This window comes from Hibiscus syriacus, unplaced genomic scaffold, assembly GCF_006381635.1.
Source record: "Hibiscus syriacus cultivar Baekdansim isolate YM2019G1 unplaced genomic scaffold, ASM638163v2 tig00116984_pilon, whole genome shotgun sequence".
Classification (NCBI taxonomy): domain Eukaryota; kingdom Viridiplantae; phylum Streptophyta; class Magnoliopsida; order Malvales; family Malvaceae; genus Hibiscus; species Hibiscus syriacus.
The window spans coordinates 349,904-373,515 of NW_024063507.1; the positions used below are offsets into that span (position 1 = coordinate 349,904).

A 23,612-nucleotide genomic window follows, 5' to 3' on the forward strand; every position below is an offset into this window, starting at 1 on the left:
AAATTTTATTGATCTTTTTTATTAGACTTTCGGATTGAATTTAGATGTACGATTTTATGTTCATGGATATTTTCTCATGACGTTCGGTTTTGATTTGAGGTTCTCAGTTGTATTTCAATAGCTTAACTCCCTTTGTTGTTTGTTTGCCGATACAATCAGAATTATTTGTATCTATTTTTGTTCGAATCTTTTAGTTGTGTTCTTAACCTCTTCCATATATAATCCTTATATAATATAAAGTGGCTATTTCAATGTTATAAGAAAAGTTCATATTATGTATTTAATTTATGATGATAGTAATAAATTCTTATTGTAATTTCAGATATTTTCACTTTTTAATAATACTAACGGCTTCCATTTTATACATAATAACATTCAATATATATACACTTTAAATACGTACATATATATATATATAATACTTGATTGCAAATCCATAAATTATCATGTATAAATAATAACATTCAATATACGTATATACACAACGCTAGAGGCTAGGGCGGGTAAAATTCTAGTTGTAAAACCGAAGTCTTTACCGAGTCAAACAAATCTCCAATGGCCTTCTGGAATTATAAATAAGCACAGATTCATTATTCCTCTCCTCTCCATCTCTTTCTTAAATCACGGCGCCATCACTATTACTGGCAAAAGAAATGCAGGCAATGAGGTCGCGTCGTAAAGTGACGCCAGAGCCCGAATGGCAGAGATTCTGACGACAAATGGGAACAACTCCTTTCCTCCGCCATCTGTAACGGTGACGACCTCGGTCCTTTTGTCCGCAAAGTGTTCGCTTCTGGAAGGCCTGAAACCCTCCTCCACCACCTCCGTTACTTCGCTCGTTCTAAGGAATCAGAAATCGAAGAAGTTTGTAAATCTCACTACCAATATTTCATCTTGGTCGTCGATGATCTCCGATTTCTTCTCTCCGACGTTGATTCTCTCAAATCTTCTCTCTCTGACTCCAACTCAAGACTCCAATCAGTCGGTGGTCTTCTCCTTTCTTCCCTTTACTCCTTAGTCGTAGCTCAAAATGTTTCCAACAACATAAACTCGACTTTGCAATCGGTTACATTGTGTATTAAGCTGATGGAGCTTTGCTCAAGAGCAAACCTTCATCTCTCAAACGGCAGTTTCTACATGGCATTGAAGTGTTTAGACTCGATCCAAAACGAGCTCCTAGATAAAACATTGTCATCTACTTTAAAAAGGATGCTGGAGAGTAAGATTCCAGAGATTCAATCTCATATCGAGCGCAAGATCAGCAAAGAGTTTGGCAATTGGCTCGTGCATACTCACGTGGTGAGCCGCAATTTAGGCCAATTAGCAATTGGACAAGCCTCGGCTGCTCAGCAACGCGAAGAAGATCTGAGAATCAAGCAAAGGCAAGTCGAAGAACAAAGTCGACTCAGCTTGAGAGGTTGCGTTTACGCTTTAGAAGAAGATGACGATGAAGGTGGACCTGGAGGAGACGAGGATGACAGTTATTGTAACGGTAATAACGACTTGTTTGGATTTGATTTGAATCCTCTTTATAGAGCTTATCATATTCATCAAACTTTAGGACTAGGAGATCAATTTAAGCAGTATTACTTTGAGAATAGAAAGCTTCAATTAACGTCTGATTTTCAAGTATCTTCTATGACTCCGTTCCTTGAATCTCATCGAACATTTTTTGCTCAAATTGTGGGGTTCTTCATAATAGAGGATCACATTTTAAGGACAGGCGGGGGTTTGGTTTCCAAAATGGAGGTTGAGAATTTGTGGGAGACTGCGTTGGTAAGATGTGCTCGGTCTTATAGGATCAATTTTCTAGGATGCAAACTGCTAATCACTTTTTACTCTTTAAGGATTATGTGAGTTTATTAGGAGTTATTTTGCGTAGGTATGGCTACCCTGTTGATGCATTGCTTAATGTTTTGAGTAAGCATAGGGTTAAGTACCATGAGTGATTGTAGGAAACAGATTGCAGAAGCTCTTGCTGATGATAAGTTTGAGCAGGTGTTGAAAAAGGAATATGAGCACTCGATGAATGTGTTGTCTTTCCAATTACAAACGTCAGATATTGTTCCGACATTTCCTTATGTTGCGCCATTTTCATCCACTGTGCCTGATTGTCGGATTGTGAGATCTTTTATCGCAGATTCTGTTAGTTTTATGTCTTAAGGTGGGCAGTTGGATTTATATGATGTTGTAAAGAAGTATTTGGATTGACTTTTGGGTGGGATTTTGGATAGGGCTCTTTTGAAGCTGATTAGTTCATATATAAGGAGTTTCACATGCAATGCAGGTTGCGACAAATATAGTTGTTTTGGAGCGAGCTTGTGATTTCTTCTTTCTTCATGTTGCACAACTTTCAGACATTCCTTTGAGAATGGCAGAAAGGGGTAAGAAACAATTTCCTCTTAAAAAACCCCGTGATGCTGTAGAAGAGATGTTGTCAAAAGAAAAGTTGATGGTTTCATGGCAATTTCAAATAAGTTATGGGATTCATCAGATCGACTATTAGGAACCTTTGGGAGACGGGGTGCCAGACATAATCCAAAAAAGAAATCTTTGGATGCATTGATAAAAAGACTCAAGGATGTGAGCTAACTTGGCAAGGAATCGTACGTATGTACGTATGTACGTATGTACGTATGTATGTATGATTACAAATGAGGAGGAGAGGCTCTCTATTTATAGTTGAGCTCCCTCTCAACCAATGGCCTAGATCGTTTTACATCAATGGCTAAGATCTGCCCAATTAATTACAAATCCCCTAAATCAAGGAAACCCAACCCAATTACATCAATTATCAGGATTCTTTCCTTGGATAGGTGTTCACATTGGATATGGTAAGATCCCCCTACAATATCTTCCTGATTTGTTGTCTCTTGTCATATTTACCGAGCACATGTGATCATCTTAAGATATGATGCCACTTTTCTTTTCTGCAAGGCCAATGTGAATGGTTTCCATAGCATTCTCAAAGTGATGGGCCAAGTCCAGTGGCCTTGGCGAGCCCACACTCCATCTTGAACCTCTTTGTCAGACACTTGCACCAATGTCTTGGACACAGATATCACAGCCCATGACATTCTCCCCCATCGAACCTAGTGATGCCTCGTCACTGTACTGAACGATCTTGCAACATCACCTTGGATACTTTTCAACCCCTTGGCTTGTTAGGGTCCCCCCATACAAACTGTTTGCCTTGGCTTCTGCCGCATGTAACTTCACGATCCCTCGCACCATACTTTACATCAACGTGGTTTCCTTTCGACACCTTCACTTGCTCACGTCCTCCCCCATAAAGACTCGGCCTCCACATAAAAGTTGTGTTTGCTTGTCACTTTTCGCTAAGTGGTGAAATGGGCTAACACGCCCTCAAGTACATCTTTTTTTATAGGAACCCTTTCCTACAAGTCTTGATTTGTCTTATCTTGGACCCTTCTGGCCTACGGTAAAGTCTTGGATCCCCTCCAAACTTTGATTCCTCGACCTATGCTCACTAAAGAAAACAAATCAAACTCAAAAGAACATTAGAATCGTGCTGAGATGTACCTTCCTCTCTGATTTCGTGGCATTTACTCAAAAATGAGCCAACCCTTCTTACTCCATGAAGTCTGACACTCCTCGCATTGAACCCTTGTCATTGGAGTTCTTTGCATCACCATGCATCATCACTTTCTTACGATAAAGTCCGATGCCCCTTCTTGCCTCCTCCCTTCTAACACGAAGGTTAGAGCTCATTTCCCACCTTTCAAATGGGTAGTTTCTACATGGTTGCCTTGTCACTCAACGTCTTGGGCCCCTTCGACTTTTGTGTACTAGTCTATAAAGGATGTTCTTCACTTAACATTCTCGGCAAGCACTTCCTTTGACCCTTCTCTTATGATGGTCTCTGAAGCCATGTTCTCTACACGAACATGCTCGACAAACTCCTTGGACATGGACAACGCTTCTTGCACTTGGCTTCCACTCGCCTTGGCAGAAACAAACCTTATTGAGCCAAATCTCAATGCCTCTTTGATCATGGGTTCGTCCTCTTTTCTGGACAACTAGATTATGGGCTCATCCATCACCTTGGATGACTCGACTCCCCTCGGGTAATCTTGCAACACCTTTGGCATCTTAATTCGACCCTTTGTTTACTCAACTCTAACCCTCGCGTAGCATCTTTGACACTTGAACTTGTGCCAAGTCTGCACACATCTTCCCCAGACTCACCATCTAGTTCATCATTGAGTGGATTTTCTTTGCCACTCGAGGAACAACATTCCTTATCATTTGACTTGCCTTCATCACAGAATCCCTTGCCACTACCCTTGTCTTTCGGCTTTACCTTGGAAGTCTTGTTCTTTTTTACTTCAAATTCTTTGATGGACTCAACGGTTGTCAAGGCTTTAGAGAATTCCTTGACTTCCTTTCGCTCTAACACTTTCTTCGCCCATGGCTTCAATCAGAACATGAAGGTAAAGAACCCATCTTTTTAAGTCAAACTCAGGACTTTGAGCATGAGCTTTCTGAATCGGCTCACATACTCTTAAGTGTCACTTTATGCCTGAGACGTCTCAACTTGGACCACACCTCCATCCTGGCAAACTGTGAGCGAACTTGCTCACTCTACACCCTCGGCTTAATGGTTTTATCTTTTTCTATCGCATCAGGTCTCTTTATGTGCTCGATTGCTTTGACACTTACAGTCTCGTACGTCTCAATCCTGGATTGACTACTTGAGAACTTGTAGTCACACCATGCTTCCTCCTTGATCCGAATACTTTGGAACATGCCTCGCCAAGTCCTTCTCCTGACTTGATTGCTTGGACACTCGCAATAGCATTGGACTTTCCTCTGGGTTCAGTTGCCTTAACATCCACAGTTGCACCTCATCTTGTTCCTTGCTTGACCGCATTGACCCCCTCAATCAGACCAAGTCTTTTCTCTGGCTTGACGTTTTAACACTTACAACCACGCCATTTCCTTTCTTGACGGCATTGACACTCACAATAGTACCAAGTCTTGCTACTCCTCATTATGGCTCATCTATTCCCTAAACGATGGCAGTAAGACGAGTCTTCTTGGGACATACTCTAATCAAGTGATGACCATGTATCACTTCAACTTTTCTTTGCTCACGTTCTTCTTCACACCGGACTTAGCCTTGCCATTCTTTCCTGATGACTTTCCTTGGTTACGCACAGTCTGTAATACCCCAAATATTGAATCGGGGACTTTATTGAAATAATTTAAAATTTAAGGATTTATTTAACAAATTGATAAAAATTGAGAATGATTTGAAATAGTGGTTTAGACTAAATTGTAGCAATGGATGATTATGAGGGTATTTTGGTCCTTTAAAGGGAAAATAATTTAAAATTTATTTTAATAAGATATTAAGGAAAATTGGGAAAAGGGAAAATAGGTTACCAAAAGTTATCATCTTTTTCTTCTTTCTCTTCTCGTGGAAAAGCTCTCCTCCATAGCTAAAGGTGAGTTTTCAATTTACTAGTTTATTCCTTCATTTTTGGGTGGCTTTTGAAGCATTAAGTATAATAGAAGCTTAAGGGATGATTAAAGGGGATCAAAACTAAGTTATAGATGAGATATTAGGGACTGAAGAAAATGAGTTTTTGAGTGATATGTTAAAATAGGAGTGTTTATGGATGTTTATTGGTAGATTTGACTTATCAAAGAGGTAAATGAGAGATTAGAAGTATTGGATAGGATTAAGAACATATTAGGAAAAGTGATGTGATTCTTAGAATTAAATGTTCTTTGATGATGTTAGATGTTTTAAGAAACAAAATGAAGAAAAATTAGTTTGGATAATTGAAGAAGAGTTTAATAGGATTGTAGGGTGTAAGCATGACGAAATTTGTCCCCATTTGGGTGATATTCGAACTGAAAACTGGAAATTCTAGGTACAGGTATCGATACTGATAGAACAATATCGATAATATAGGCTAAAATTTGATGAAATTGCTATGTAGTATCGATATCGATTCAATCAGTTTCGATACCGAAGGGAATGTATCGATACCATTTCCAAACAGAATGCAAAAATGGTATCGATACCATAACATAGTATCGGTACCATAGTATAGTAGTATCAATACCATAGTAGGGGTATCGATACTATGGAGCCAGAAATGTTAAAATAGGTTGATATTGTTATAGAAAGTTAATGATATGTCCTTTTAAGTATTGTTTTAGTATAATGGTTAGGAAATATACTAACATTGGGTATCGTACACGTTTTAATGGATGCTTGAGTAGATCGAAACCAAGCTCCCGAGAAAAGCAAAACTAAGGGTAAGGGAAAGTACCGGAGTAATCAGCTTTACATTTTGGATAATAGCGAAGCAATCTAGGTGAGTACATTTAATTATGTATGTATATGTTACGGTAGTCATAGTTGTATGATTTATTAATGTATGGTGATTACCAAATGATACTAAGTGTGCAAAAACTTAAGAAATTCATACTAAGTGTATGAATTTCTGTATGGGCACTTTATGTGCAAAACTAAGAAATTCATACTAAGTGTATGAATTTCTGTATGGGCACTATGTACGAACTAAGAAATTCATACCAAGTGTATGAATTTTCGTATGGGAAATATATGTGAAATTGTTAGAAGTCCATAATAAGAAGGTGGATTGTCGTATTGGTAGCTGGATTATTGCATGGGCACTATAGGTATAAACCATAGAATGTATAATGATTGAAAAGGGTTAATTTATATTATGAATGATTATTATAATAAAAGCTGGTCTAAAATAAAAGATTAATAGGCCTAACTGTGCATTTGACAGAAAGTTATCATTTATGCCAGTTAGATGAAAGGCTAAGTGTCTTTGAGGCCTAACTGTGCGTTTGACAGAAAGGTTTCATTTATGCCAGTTAGATGAAAGGCTAAGTGCCTTTGAGGCTTAACTGTGCATTTTGTAGAAAGGTGTCATTTATGCCAGTTAGATGAAAGGCTAAGTGTCTTTGAGATATAATTATGCATTTGACAGAAAGATGTCATTTATGCCAGTTAGATGAAATGCTAAGTATCTTTGAGGCCTAACTGTGCATTTGGCAGAAAGGTGTCATTTATGTCAATTAGATGAAAGGCTAAGTTCCTTTGAGACCTAACTGTGCATTTGACAGAAAGGTGTCATTTATGCCAGTTAGATGAAAGGTTAAGTGCCTTTGAGGCCTAATTGTGCATTTGATAGAAATGTGTCATTTATGTCAGTTAGATGAAAGGCTAAGTGCCTTTGAGGTCTAACTGTGCATTTGGCAGAAAGGTGTCATTTATGCTAGTTAGATGAAAGGCTAAGTGCCTTTGAGGCCTAACTGTGCATTTGATAGAAAGGTGTCAATTATGCCAGTTAGATGAACGGTTAAATACCGTTGAGTAAAAGAATAATAGTCTAACTGTGCATTTGGCAAATAGGTGTCAATTATGCCAGTTAGATGAATGGTTAAATACTATTGAGTAAAAGAATAATAGCCTAACTTTGCATTTGGCAGAAAGGTGTCAACTATGCTAGTTAGATGAATGGTTAAATACTGTTTAGTAAACAAATAATGGCTTAACTGTGCATTTGGCAGAAAGGTGTCAATTATGCCAGTTAGAAGAACGATTAAATACCGTTGAGTAAAAGAATAATGGCCTAGCTGTGCATTTGGCAGAAATGTTTCATTTATGCCAGTTAGATGAACGGTTAAACACTGTTGAGTAAAAGATGAACGGTTAAACACTGTTGAGTAAAAAGAATAATGGACTAGCTGAGCATTTGACAGAAAAGTGTCAAATATGCAAGTTAGATGAAAGGTTAAATAACTTTGGGTAAAAGAATAAAGGAATTATAATGTATTGTGATAGGAATGTTGCATAAGTGATATGAAGGGATGATATAAATATATATAGATAATGTACAACAATGGATAACTAGTATGACTGGATGTTATAAAGGAAAACGTAAACAGAACATAATGGGCATGAAAGGATGCCCAAATGAAAATACAAAACGGTGTATTAACAATATTTAAGGTGTCACCATAATGACTATAAAAGATACATGATCAATTAGCACTTTGGTGCAATACATGTATAGTACTTTCATAATTAATGTACACAGGGCAAATAAAGAATAATGAGGAAAATATATAGAAGGATAGGTATGATGGGCATACTTGGAATAATATCTATGATAGTATGAAAGAATTATGGTTTAACTGAGAAATGCTTAACTAGTATTTATGAATAATGCAATTTAATTCTTCACTCCATATTCATAAGATACTGTCGTATAATTGTAATATCTTTACAATATTATGTCTCACTAAGTAATTACTTAACTTGTGTTGATTTCACGCGTAGGTAAAGGCAAAGATTAGTTGCGCAAGGAGTGCAACAATAGCAGCAGCTTTCATCAATTAAAGGTTGACTCATCAGTAACATTTTGACAATCTTATTCATTTTGAGAACTTAGTTGGCATGTAATTAAACTATAGTAAATATTTTGTAATGTAATTAAGTGATAGTTTTAGTATGTTGATTCTATGAATATCATATTTTGCAGTTGTTCAAATTGAAACAAAATTTTACGGGTTTTCAAATGTCAAAATTTTTATAAAGTGATGTGATCTTGTACCTCGTGCACGAAAAGGTATACAAGATACGGGTGTTACACAGTCGATGGCTCACATTGGCCATTCGAAAAGCTTCCTTTACCATATCCCAGCTGCACCTTTTCTTGGTCTCCCCCACTATTGCCACTATCCATGGGCATGGGCCTAGACGACATAACGCTCGTTGGCTTGTCTCCCGTAAGCTTTGTCATCTTTCCGGTTATATCTATGGCCTCCAAAAGTCCCTAGGTATCAGTTTGCTCTCCCGCGAGCATCAACTCTGGTCTAGGTCACTCCAAGAAGGTCTTGAGTGCACCTTACTCACTCATTTCTCCCTTGCATTGAGCAGCTCCTTCTTGATCTCATTCACCTCATTTCTCGAAGACATCACCTCGGCTTCATGAGCATTTATCCTTTGGACCATTTTCTAATCCACCTCGTTGAGAACCTGTTATGCCACATCCTTAAACATGTCCTTCATGAACTCCAACTTCTCAAGACGTGTCTCCAAAACTCCTTGGATTTCTTTGGCTCCTCATCGGAGCTTTCAAAGCTCACAATCCTATTCTCCAATAACGATGAAGTCTCACTCATATCTTCTACCTGAGATTTAAGAACAACAATTCTCTCATCAGATTTTCTGAGAGAACGTTCCTCCTGGTCCCCTACTTGTCCATGATATCCGACATTCGGTCAAACAAACTTTGAACTCCCACCTGAACTTATCTTGTGAAGTGATATGATCGCCAATAACAAAGACCCGGAGAATTACCCAAGTGGCCCCATCACACGAGCAAGGGCTAAGAAATTTCAAGCAGCCATGGAGAGTATGTTTACATCATATTTGGAACGTGGTGAAGAAGGAATAATAAGGGAGGAACACTTTAATCAAGATTATATCACATTTCAGAGTTCAAGCTATCATTACGGGGTTTCTTACTAGAATCACGATCAGACATTCACATATATGACTCGAAACATATAATCAAGATCATATCATGAAGTCTCCAAGGCATCCTCTCTTTCCATCACCAAGTCCATTGGCCTTTCCTCTTGTTCTCCACCACTGGTCTTTACACCCTTCTATGCATAACCACCTCTTTTGCATGCCATCTCGAGCTCCTTTTCCACGAACTAGTTCAATTCACCCTTGACTAGCTCGAGCACAAATCCTTGCCAGCTTAATTACCAAAGTAAATTGACAATACAGTAAGTAAATCAAACTTACATGATTTTTCACCTTTCACCAACACAGACGAAACGATCGTTATCTCCCCATAACGACTCGCTCTGATACCACTTGTCACACTCTCATAACCTTCAAGCCCAAACTTTCGCAATATCAGAGTTAAGATCTGACAGGTCGTGCCGTCTTAGACGCTTCTTAACACTTCTAGGTCTTCTTTGCGACTAAGTAAGTCTTACCTAAGCCTAGTGAGCATGCAAACCAAGGTTGGAACCAAGCCCTCAAAGCTTCTAGGACGCGGAAGCTTTAACACCGATGTGGTCCAAGCCACCAAGGTTGGACTATGGTGTAGAAATGCAAACACAAGTGTGACTACTCCTGGCCACCAAGATAGGCAACAACAGAAAGAGAATAAATAACAAAGAATTAAGAGTAAATGCCTCAGAGCTTTATTACTCTCTAAATAGAATGAATGGAATAGATGATTACAAATGAGGAGAAGATGTTCTATATTTATAGTTGAACTTCCTTCTCAACCAATGACCTAGATCGTTTCACATCAACGGCTAAAATCTGCCCAATTAATTACAAATCCCCTAAATCAAGAAAACCCAACCCAATTACATCAATTATCAAGATTTTCCTTAGATATGTGTTCACACTGGATATGGTAAGATTCCACCACAATATATTTATGATTTGTTATCTCTTGCCATATTTACCAAGCCCCTGTGATCATATTTGTATATGATGCCACTTTCTTTTTCTATACGGCCAATGTGAACAAGTTCCATAGCATTCTTCAAGTAATGGGTCAAGTCTAGTGGCCTTGGCAAGACCACACTCTATCTTGAACCTCTTTGTCAGACACTTGCACCAATGTCCCGAACCCAAATATCATTACCCGTGACAATTGCAATTGTCGTTATATGTTTATTTTTAGTAGTTCATTGCTAATTTATTCACTTGATGGAAGGCACAACAGTTTTTTTCTTTTCATTATTTTATTTTTGCTTGGCTGCATTAAATTAATCGAATCGAATTGATTTTTTTTGTATTAAATTCTTTTTGGGCCATGACCATGAGTGAATTTGTTCGTAGAATTGCATTAAGACCCTGCTATATGTTTGTAAGTAAAAACCTAGTCGTTGCTTGGTTGCTTGAATATTTCAGTCAGTTGATATGCTAGCCTATAGGATATGGAAATGCTTGATCTATTTGTACCATTCAAAGTGCATGGTTGAATCGCTACATATAATGATGCATATATGGGGAACATATTATACGCAAACATAAAATACAGGCATTTAGCTATATGTTATTTGTGTGCATTCGTCATCACTCGGACAATTTCCCTACTGACAACTTTGTTTCGAGTCTCCATGGTGTAGTTCTTCCGCTATAGTCGAAACTTCGTTTGCCCCCCTCTCCCCTGCGGGTGCGGTACATATGCTATAATGTGATGCAAATGTCAGATTATGCGTTTACCATTTGGCTCTTGAACTAAAAATGGTCATGCCATGTGGGAATTGGTCTAGGAAAGGCATGATCAAGATGCAGACATGAATGCTAATAGAAAACATTGCAAATTGCAGAGGGTTCAACTATGGAGGGGAATTAAGCATATAGCTCACCAGAGATGTTCTTTTCTTAAAGCTCTTTCCGCTAAATGGGAGCAGGGTTTGAAGAATGCTCCAAAAGTCTCAGACCATTTCTCCAGTTTCGAACATATATATTCTGGTCCAACGGTATCGGCCCAGAAAATGATTCCCCCTTAAAGACAATTCACCATTCGTATTGAAAATCGGGAATTAAGCATGCAAATATCGAACAGAAAAAAAGCGGGGCACAAACCTATATTCTGGGAACCCCATTCCTGTCACAGAAGCAACATTGAGATCTGAAGCCTAGATAACAACTTTGTCCTCGAGAAGGTGGCATCCCTCGTTGACAACAGGGAAGAGAATCATTTCAACTATCCCTTCATCTGACAACTTCATCAACTGTTAACAAACTGGAAATCATCACATGTGCATGCATATATGAAAAGACGCTGAAACGGTAAGGAGAATTTATTGAGTTAGTAATGCACAAATTCATACAGAAAAAAGCAATATAGGACTTAAAACAGCTACTTTATTCCTACTTGTTATCTGGTCAAAGCATGGAACCTGAGAAGTGAGGAATATAACTGAACAGTAAAAATTTCACATGGACGGAAATCGGGGTATGTAAATAACCTCATAATCAATGCCAAAACTGGATATGCTCCTTGCCTTGTTGACATACTTCATAATATCAGGGTTTGAGGTAAACTTGGCCTCCCTGCCATATATGTAGAAACCCTTTTTCGTAGTTTTAGCTGAAACAGGAGACAGTGATGGACATATGATATGTTATCACTATACGCCTTCATAAATAGATAGAGGAATAGGATACCTAATATTGATCTAGTGAGTCATTTCTGGCTGAATACTGTGCTGAAAGAGATCGTCATTTATTTGGGGTCGACAATATACCTGCTTGATTGTCCTCTTGCATGACTGAGATCAGCTTTGACTCATTGAATCTCTCTCCAAATTTCTTTCTGAATTGGACTTTCATTTTAGTTAAAACCTCGAAACCGAAAAAATCGATCATTCTGAATCAAAACAGAAAGTTTATAGCCAACCAGATGGGTACTATATAATTTTTTGGCCAAGACGTTAAAATCAGAAAATGAATAACAATTCAGATTGTTGGGATGCTTAAACCAACACACTCCGTTCCAGCAGGACCAAATGATTCTTAGTATCGAGTAAACTAGAATTAGGTATGATCCTTTGCACATCTAAAAGTACCTAAAAGGACCTGTTGTCATTCTAAATGCTTCAACTGCTTGGTCAATCTGATAGAGATCAACTCCATGTTCAACAAGCATCATAGCCGCTTGTGAATAAGGAAAGAAAATCCGGATCATTGCAAACCCAGTGGGATTGTGGACTACTACCAGGATTTTCTTCATCATCTTTCCAATAGCTAGCAAGTCAACAATGACTTGAGGAGATGTTTTTTCTTTGGCACTATCTCCATGATCGGTACGGAATGAGCTTGACTGCATCAAAAGCAAACATCACTGCGAGGTCGGAAACTAAAACCAAAAGAAGCACAAAGCAAACCTACCTGAAAAAATGAGTCCCGACGAAACGATTTTGCAATTTCATCCTTTCCCTGATTGAATTCAAGTTTATCACGGAAGAATTGCTCGCAAGTATGCAGAGTGGTGGGAAATAACTTTCAACTTCAGCAAAAATTCTCTGCTTTAAAGATATATTTTCACCAACAGCCTGCTTAAAACACAAAAGGGAAAAAAGTCAGGTTCTTTGACAACCTCAAATCTCAATGTAATACTATAAGAGAAAGATAATGGCAGTAAATCAATCAAAAATAAAAGAGACGGCGGAATCTATGTGGACTAAACAGGAAAAATCACAGGTAGAGGAAGAAAATTTTCACTGATGTTGAAAAAGAAGAGTACAACTTTGCGTGGCACGACTTAACTTCTAACGCCAATTTCTCCTCTATATTTAATTTCTACACTAAACGAGTTGCATCACAAACTTTTCGGGCCGGATCAAATGGAATTCGGGTCGCCAACTCTAACACTAAAAATATACTACTATTGTTCTTAATTTCTCTTTCTCTTGCTATTCTTTGACAACCTTGCAGCACTGCAAATAAGTATTTCCTTGTTTCGTGTTATCCTTGTTGCATAATTTCTCTCTTAAAGAACTTATCTTTTTTTACTTTTCCATCAATTTTAGACATATATCTTTTCTATATCGAGAAAATTTATAGACCACCTTCAACTGTATTTTTTGATGACAAATCCAGGACAGGCAGGAGTGGCCAAAACGAGATAGCTATTGACGGGTAAGCATACAAGGTGAATATAATAGACCATGCATTATGCTCACCTCTAAATTGGACCAACACTACCTCATCCGAGCAGTTCATAAGCTTAGTATTTCAATTATTAATGGGGTGTATGTTTTATTATTATTTTTTTTTGGGGGGGGGGAGAAACATTAGCAGTGGTTCAACATAAAAACCAAACCTCGATGACCATATCTACTTCACTAAAACCATCATAGCGGAGAACAACTTTACAAAGAGAGTGTTTTATCAAGTTTTTCTTCTGCCAGTTTTCCATTCTTGACATGATCTTGCAAATTTACTGGAGGGACAACAGAAAAAAAAATGAGAGGTTATGATAGCATAAAATGTTCGACTACATGAGCTCGTGTGAGAGGAAAATGGCAGAAAATAAAAGAAGGGATGGGGATGGGGTGGAAATCATTCACCTAAACAAATGTTGATTTTCACCTTTCACTCTTTCTATTCCAGCCAGTTTCATCCATTTCTTTCAAAATCACCGAGTATTTACTAAGAATGTGTGTCGTTGCTATGGAAGAGCCCATTATTCCTCCACCAACAACAGCAAACGTATTCACTTTCCTCGGTGTTAAACCCAGATCGGGTTAAACCAGGCACCAGTTTTTCAATTTAGACAGGATGACCTGGCAAGGTAAAATCCCAAAATATCAAGAAAACTAGAAACACCATAGACTATTAAAGATAGAAGTATCAATTTAGCTACAACGGTAGAGCTTCAATCGTATTCTTTAATTTCTCAGTGATATATTTGCTCTTGTTTGAATTTGCAAAGAAGTATATGCTTATACCAAATACTCCTACAGGTGTTGACTTAGAGCTACTGACTGCATACCTTGGAGGTTCTCTGCCACGCAAAGAAGTAGGCCAAACTCCTACAAGTGTCAGATTGTCGAAGTTCATTTAATGCCTCCGATTCCTATAAAAATCAGCATGCCATCTAGTACAACAATAAAGTTTTCTGCAATACAAACCAAAAACTGACCATAAAGAAATACCTTCCAAAGTGCAGCATGTGGACCACGAATTAATCCTTCTTCAATGACATCAATGCAAACCAATGGATGTTTGAGATTTGAAGATTGTTTTCTGGACTTAACTCTGGCATGCTCAAGCATCATATTAGCCTCTTTTAGGGGCTCTAATCAATCTGCTCTGTAAAGACTAACAATCCATGGCCTTTTATGCACTAAAATGTCTTTAGCCCAGTGACAAGCAATGGTAACCAATTCATCTGCTGAAGAAATCGCATCCACGAGATCCATGCCTCGTGCATCGTTTCCGTTCACTAATTTTGACATCCGGAGGGAGAGAAAGAATAGAGCACTTATGAATCCTAGTAGCTAAAATTAAACAAAAGAAGGGGAAAAAACGCATGCTTGCATCATCGTGTGTTAAGAAAATTAACCATAATTTCTTCCCATGAAGCACGCAAAGAGAATGATCATACCAAGATTATTTCAAAAGCCTTACGAAGACCTACAAGGCGTGGCAGATGCTGTGTCCCTGAAGTAAGAAAGTAGTGTAAGGACTGCAAAGGTAAGAAGTTGAGGGAAATCGTTCCTTTCGCCCTTTTGTTAAGGAGAGAATTATACTGCTCAATAGTCTTTCATAAAGGAGCTGGGAAATTAAATGATAATAATATACACCCAAATAAGCACAGCCTTACCACCAAATCCCGGAAGAATTCCATATCGAAGCTCGGGCAGGCCCAGTACTGCTGAAGAGGTTGATATTCGTGCGTGGCAAGCCTGAAAAGGTATCAGGTAAATTATAATTACTTTGATGAATAAAAACACAGAAAGATTCGTATCAATCATTCAAAATATACCAATGCAATCTCCAATCCCCCACCTAAAGCAGGGCCACCTATAGCAGCTACTAAGGGCTTTCTGGCAGATAAGAAACCAACACATAAAATCATCTTAACAAAAGATCAGAAGAAAAACCAGATAGCAGATAATAAAATGATAAATTATTTGATACACAGGCTCTGTAAAATATAGTTTACACCGCCTTATATATTTTAATGCTAAACGCTAAACTGTAAATAGTAAATCGGAAAAATGACATTAAAATGTATTGTCTAAACTAAATTTTATGGTCTGTGTATCAAATAATTTTCCTGATAAAATATGCAAAACTATACAAATATACCCTCTAAAATGTCGGTGACAAAATCTATTGACCAAAATCCTTGCTTCCTGTGATATGCAGGTTTAGATTGAGGAAAACATATTATACATATACTACAAGAATCAATTCAAATTGCATAGTAAGATGATTTGGATTAACCCTTTTTCCCAAAAGCTGTGACATCAAAACCTCCCGAAAACTTCCCATTCGAACCTGTTTTAGTGACAAATGATGAATACAATTTTCAATAGCAATAATACACAATTCTTAAGTCTTGGTTTACCTGTAATGACTATTGCTTTCACATCATCCCTTTGAAAAGCCTGCTCAGTGTTCTCCTTCAGGCTAAGCATCATTGGGAAAAAAACAACAGAAAAGTTGTTGTCCATTAGTGAAACAATTAAAGCTTGAAAATTTAGAAATGGGCTAGAAAGCAAACCATCGGCGGAGAGCAAATTAAGTGGTGGGTTGTTGATGGTGATGATAGCCACGCCATCAGGTCCGATTTCCAGATAAGTTTTTCCCTTCATTCTTCCACTCTGCCTTTCGGTTTTGAGATTCACGGTCATGGACTTCACTGAATTTAATCAGCCATGGCTTTCACCGTCTTTGTTTTTTTCCTCTGTTGGGTTGGACACATCTGTTTGAAAAACAAATTGAGATATGCTCCCTCCGGAATATTTCTTTTACTCCATTAAAACTAGAACCGAATCTGAAAAATATTGTAAGGGTAAACTATACAAATAGTCCTCAACTTTTAGAGCGCTTTCATTTTGGTCATCCAATGTTTGAAACAGATAATACAATCATTAAACTTTTAGTTCATTTTCAATAAGGTTCCTATCGTTACCTACTGTTAATTTTTGCTGAAGTGACACTTAACGCCTCTTTTTTATTCTTCCTTTTTCTTTTACCTCCCCTCCCCCTTCTTCTTCGTTCTTCAATCGCGAACCATCATCGAGGACCTCATCAACACCGACCACGTCGATGAGGTCTCGATCATCGACAATTCCACCACCGCGGCCGTCATTATGCTACAAAAATAGCTTGGGGATTCGAAGAGGAAAAATTCAATCATGGGGATGCCGTCGTAATGCTTCATTACGCTTACGATGCTGTCAAGAAGTCTGTCGAGGCTTATGTCACATGCGTTGGCGGGTATGCTATCGAGGTCCCTTTGCCTTTTCTCGTTAACTTTGTAGATGAAATTGTACATGAATTTAGACAAGCTTTACAGAGAGGAAAATGAAATGGGAGAAGGGTAAGATTAGTAGGTATCGATCATGTTACTTCCATGCCTACTTTAGTAATTCCCATTAAAGAATTGGTCGCTATCTGTAGATAAGAAGGCGTTGACCAGGTTTTCGTCGATTCCACTCACGGAATCGGGTGCGTCGACGTCGATATAAAACAAATCAGAGCTGATTTCTACACTAATAATTTGTACAAGTGGTACTTTTTTCCCCCATCTGTTGCCTTTTTGCACTATAAAAGGTCTATAAACAATTCCGACTTGCACCATCCCTTTGCTTCGCACGAGCATGGTAATGGATTAGCTATCGAAAGTGCTTTGATAGGAAGCAGAGATTTTAGTGCTCAGTTGGTAGTTCCAAAGGTTTTGGAGTTCATTAATAGGTTCGAATTTTTGAATCGTTTGGGTCAAGAAAAGGAACCATGAATGTGTTGTCGAGATAGGGAAGATGTTGGTTGATGCATGGGGAACTCATCTGGGTTGTCCTCCGAAGATGTGTTCGTGCATCGTTATGGTCGGTTTACCTACTTGTTTGGGGTTTTCGAGTGACCATGATGCTTTGAACTTGAGGACTTGTTTAAGGGAAAAGTTTGGTGTTGAAGTTCTGAAATATTATCGATCACCCAAGGATGGGGAGGATGGTGTAGTAACGGGGTATGCAATAATCTCTTATCAAGTTTATAACAAGTTTGAGGATTATTACAAGTTTAGTGGGAGGGGAGGATAAAAGATAGAAGAAGAAATAAGGAGAATGGGGAGGGGAGGGTAAAAGAAGAAGAAGAAGAAGAAGAAGAAGAAGAAGAAGAGAAGAAGAAGAAGAAGAAGAAGAAGAAGAAGAAGAAGAAGAAGAAGAAGAAGAAGAAGAAGAAGAAAGGGGTGGCAGTTAACGACAGTTAAGTGCACATCAACAAAAACTAACGGTAGGTAACGGCAGAGACTTTACTGAAAACGAATTAAAAGTTTGATGATTGTATTCTAAGTTTTAAAAGTTTGGGGACTATTTTTATAATTTACCCATATTTTAATTCTGTTGGTACTTAACTAAAATTAAAAACGACGGGGTAAACTATTTCAATATCACTAAAATTTTAGAATTTATATAAATTTTATCATTAAATTTTAAAAGATTTCAAACTTGTCCTTTCACTATTAATAGTTATGATATTTTATTGAGTCATTTAACTATTAAAAATTATAAAATGGTAATTCAACTGTTTATTATTTCCAAACTTGTCATTTGCCATTAAAAATCGACAACATTATGAGCTAAACGTCAGGGACGGAACTACATAGAGAGTGGGAGGGGGTTTTGCCCCTCCCAAAATTTTTGGTTTAATAGCATTTTTGGTCCTTATTAGTTTAAATTTAAATAAAATTAGAATTTTGCACCAAATTTCTTAGATTAAATACATAATAAATCCTTATTATCTTGGATCTAGATACTTTGCACTCCCAATATTTAATCCTAGTTCCGAACCTACTGAACGTTAACATGTTGACCATGATATGATAAAAATTTAATCCCAAAATCTCAAATGACTACCATATCTCAGTCATCATGTTAACGTCCAGCTTAGACAATCGCCAATTTTGTAACAAAAAAGGACGAGTTTGGAACATAATGAATAGTCAAGTGACCATTTTGTAACTTTTAATAGTCAAGGGACTTAACAAAGTAATATTTTATTGTCGAATGATCATCCTGTAACTTTTAATAGTCGAGGGACTTAATAAAGCAATACACTTTAGTCGGACTATTTGTCTACTTTACCCTAATTTAATTGTAAAAATATAAAACATTATGAATGATTTAATTGATAATTTGGGTATAAAACATACCGTGGCATTGACATATTGGCGTTTTCCAAATTAAAGAACAAAATAGTTAATAATTTATACTTTAAAGTTTCAAAGTAATTATTTAAGCATTAACTATTTTCTTAATACTGTATTGTAAGGTCTCAACACATTATTTTAGAGATAGATCTTGCAAGGGAGCATACAGGGGCCAAGAATCAGAATTTCTTAATGAAGTCATAAATGTGCATGCTAATCTCCTCTGGTTTTTCTTGGTTGATAAAGTGGGCTGTTCCTTCCATGAAGACTACTTCCTGCAGCAGCGGTACGTCTTTCTTGAATCCGCCGTCGTGTATGTATTCCTTTACACCAGGGATGTGGTATGTAATGTCAAGGTTGCCGACAATGAATTTAACCGGCACCTTGATCTGATATCCGGTCCAAGGAGCCGTAAGTTCCCAGTTCCTGTAACAAACAATATTGAATTAGCTTGGCTACACAAATGTGTTTCCTTCAACAACTTCTTAGCATGCTAGATTCAACGACCTACTGGTCCATAGCTCGATAATAGTTCAGTCCTCCAGTGAATCCTGTCCGATTGAATTTGTTGGTAAAGTAATCGATGTCGTGTTCAGAACACCAGGAGGGCAGGGGTGGGGTATCAGGCCACCCTCTCAATCCAGTTTCTTTAGGTATACAAAATGGTCGTGGATCACGAGAGGTAAAACACAAGTTAAAAAGCTTTTCAGTGCCCAATTGATCTAAGTCCTCTTCAATCTCCCCGGGTTCCTAGAGCGCAATGAAGTAACATAAACAGTGAAAGCAAAATCAAAGAATCAAAACAACTAATCTAACTCTGTAAGTGTTGCATGAACCAATTACCTGGAACCTACAAACATACTAATCGTCCCCAAACAAAGCCCTGATCCCTTCCACGGGCTTCACCATAGGGTTCCTTGGCTGATACGCCACGCTGAGGTTCACCAAAGCATGGACTCTATCAGGCCTGAACTGGCAAAACGACCAAGCAATCAGTGCGCCCCAATCATGTCCCACCAAATACACTCGCTTGACACCGAGCACGTCGAGGAGTCCCACGAGGTCTCCCACGACGTGGAAAATGGTGTACGAAGTCGTGGAAGCGGGAGCATCGGTGTCACCATATCCGCGAAGATCGGGAGCCACACAACGGTACCCAAGAGATGACAGTGAAAGGAGCTGGTGGCGCCATGAGTACCAAAGCTCGGGAAACCCGTGCAGAAAGAGGATAACTGGACCCGAACCAATCGACGCCACATGCATTTTTATGCCGTTGGTGGTCACCGTGGTGTGCTCTATCTTCTCCATGTTCGCAGAATCACCAGTGTTGGGGAATACTATGACAATATTATTGCATTTTAAAGTGGAGCCTTGTAATATTTTTTGAAGTTATTTCCAAGAAAACAGTTACCAGTCTGTCATAAAAACAATTGAAATTCAAAATTTCAGACGGCTAGATTCCTTTTATGACCGGACAATGCTCGTAATTCACGGAACATTCTTAGGAAATAAAGTCGGGGAGAAAGCATTTATGGTACTACTTTATAGAATATGCAATAGCATTAATCGCCCTTCTTTGAGTGATCATATCAATTCCCTTGCACGCATTGATTTAGCCAAAAATTTAGATTGTACTGCTTCTAGAACGTGGATGGGATAAAATATTGTGATCATTGTAATAAAAGATGTATGATTTTTCTATTATTTAAATACATCTTTTTAACATGTATTATTTGAATAATTAAAAATAGGGTAAAGTACAAATAGTTCTATGACTATAGGGTATCACTTTTAGAACATGGATGAGATAAATATTGTGATCATTATAATAAAAGATGTATGATTTTTTCTATTATTTAAATACATCTTTTAACATGTATTATTCGAGTAACTAAAAATAGGGTAAAATATACAAATGATCCCTTAATTATAGGGTATTATTTTATTAAGTCCCTTGACTATTAAAAGTTACAAAATGATCTTTATCTATATAATGTTGTTTTGTTAAGTCATCGACTATTAAATGTTACAAATTGGACACCTGACTATTCATTATGTTCCAAACTCGTCATTTTTCGTTAAAAAAATTCGACGATTGTCTAAGCTAGACATTAACAAGATGATCGAGATATGATAGTCATTAGAGATTCATGGATTAGATTTTATTATATCACAGTTAGCAGGTTAACGTTTAACTCATAATACCGTCAATCTTTTAGCATAAAAGAATGAGTTGAGAGACTTAACGAAGCAACACTCTATAATCAGATGATCATTATATAATTTTTAATAGTCGAGACTTAATAAAATAGTATCTATAGTCGGAGACCATTTACATAATTTAATCTTAAAAATAAAGTATATATAATATATCATTGTTCGACTTAATTTGTATTTTTTAATACTAATGTTTACACATGTAACGCACGTTTTATTTATTTATTTTAGATAAAAATTCATATATTTTCATTTTAAATTTTTCTATTTTTAATTTAATCTTCTGATGTATCATATCAACCCTTACAAGGTCATGTAGGATAATGCTTTGTGTTGTTAGACACAATTTAAAAAAATACAATTAATATAATAATCCTTTCAAAAGCGCATTTGATGTCAGCGTCTTTGCTTAATTGACACTAAAAATAAATTAATTTAATAAACGAATATTAGAAGGATATTATTTTCATAAATCATTTTAATATAGATAAATTAATTTATCATTAATATGTTATTTATTTTTACCATTAATAATAAAAAAGTAAAAAATAGTTTTTATATAGGAATTGAATTTCACAAAAATAAAATAAAAATATTAAATACTAGTGAACCGATGTAGGATTGTATGGGTGGGAATAAGGAGGCTAATATGGCCTTGAATTTCTAAGTTCAGTCTAGCAACAAACAAAGTCAATCAAAAGGAGACTGACTAAAAATAATCTTTTTATGAATTAAAAGGATATCGTTAAAAACGGATGAACAAATTCATTTTTAGGCAGATTGTTAATATTTTCACCATTTTTAGTAGTCATTTTGTGTGGCTAAGAGTAATTGTCTTTTAAGTTTTTTTTATAGTTTTTAAAAAAATATTTTTTAATATATATTTTTAAAGAATGAGGTTTACATGTGAACTATAAAGATCGTGATCCTATAACTTATTACAAGTCTAGAAAGGTGAAAAATTCATAAACTAGAGAAGAAAACAATGAAGTCTACAATAAATAATGGCACCTTGGCGTTATATTTATTCATTTGCATCTCTTTCTTTCCTTTATTAGACGCTGAAAACAAACTAGTTACCGAAACTTGTCAAAAGCTCAAGGAAAAGGATCTTTGCCTCTCAAGGCTAGGAGCTGAACAGGCCAGCCAAGACGCAAAGGACATAGTCGCTCTCACATTGATCGCCATCAATGTCGCCGCCAGCAACGGCTCGGAAACCGCAACGTTCATCCGGACGACACTCTCCGAGAGCGCCGAAACTTTAGCTCCTACCACGGAGCAGAATTTCGAAGATTGCTCGGAGAATTTCGAAGACGCGATGCAGGACCTCGATGATGCCCTGGCACTCGTTACGTCAAGGGATTTCAAGGGTATGAAAACCGAGGTGGGAACCGCGCTGGACGACGCCAACGAGTGCGCAGCCGCGTTGAATCAAGGCGAAGGGAAAGACTTGGAGCTGTTTAATAGGACTAACAACTTCCTCCAACTATGTTCTATTGTCGACGACCTAGCCCATATTTTGGCTCCGAGTCACGACGGCGCCGATGGTCCGAATTCCGACAACGGTGATAATTTGGCTCCGAATTCTGGCAATGGTGATAATTTGGCTCCGAATTGAGTTATTTACCCGCCTAGCTTCATTTCCCTACTGCAACATAATTAATATTCTTGCATGTTTACGATTCCCATTCGCTTCGTACGTTAACTTTTTTTAAATTTAATATCCAGTAGATTTAAAGTTTGAATGTTTAATACATAGATGGAATTAGAATCGAATATTGAAAAAGGGATAAACTGCTTAATTTTGAAACAATAAAAATGTATTCGATATTTAAATTTAAAAATGGAAGGATTAAGTAGTTTCACAACACGTCTATTATGCAGATGAGAGAGTCAAACTATGGGAAAAGAACTCAAACCCTCTTGGAAACATCTTCTAAATTTTAACGGAACGTGGCTAGATTTAAACCAAATAAATAGTTATGTGATTATATTGTTAAAAATTGAAAGTATGATGGTCATATTAATACTAACCTCATCGTGAAGTGGTCATTTGGTAATTTACCATACGTTTTATAGGGTAAACTACTCAATTGACCACTTAACTATTTAGCCCTTTTACTTTTTCCATCCATCTTTCAATTTAGTCAATCACACCACTTAACTATTTAATTTGTTTAATCATATCACTAGCGGTTAATATTCGATGGAAATGCTGACGTGATAGTTAAAAGAATTGATATAATTTTATATTTAGTCATTAATATTTATATATTCTTTCAATTTGGTCATAAATTAAATTAAATTTTATAAATTAACCATTCAATCAGGATCTGACATGTGTCAGAACAAGAGCATGACACGTGTCACTATATGATTGGATGATACATTTTTTATTAATTTTAATATTTAATTAAATAATTTTTCTATTCAATCAAGTGATAA

At 37.0% G+C, this 23,612-nt stretch overlaps 1 protein-coding gene and 4 pseudogenes across 1 annotated transcript; 3 read left to right on the forward strand and 2 right to left on the reverse strand.

Moving 5' to 3' along the window:
* Positions 1 to 620: 620 nt before the first annotated feature.
* On the forward strand, positions 621 to 2,592 carry LOC120192952 (annotated as a pseudogene).
* Positions 2,593 to 11,446: 8,854 nt separating this feature from the next.
* LOC120192953 lies at positions 11,447 to 16,431 on the reverse strand (annotated as a pseudogene).
* Positions 16,432 to 16,809: 378 nt separating this feature from the next.
* Positions 16,810 to 17,841, forward strand: LOC120192954 (annotated as a pseudogene).
* A 1,208-nt stretch (positions 17,842 to 19,049) lies between these two features.
* Positions 19,050 to 20,258, reverse strand: LOC120193012 (annotated as a pseudogene).
* Positions 20,259 to 22,152: 1,894 nt separating this feature from the next.
* Positions 22,153 to 22,785, forward strand: LOC120192955. The gene has a single exon (XM_039195622.1). The coding sequence runs from the start codon at positions 22,153 to 22,155 to the stop codon at positions 22,783 to 22,785; it is 633 nt and encodes a 210-aa protein (XP_039051553.1).
* Positions 22,786 to 23,612: the final 827 nt, after the last annotated feature.

Coding starts and splice junctions, on each gene's coding strand:
- LOC120192955 (XM_039195622.1), top strand. CDS start 22,153: ATGAAGTCTACAATAAATAATGGCACCTTGGCGTTATATTTATTCATT.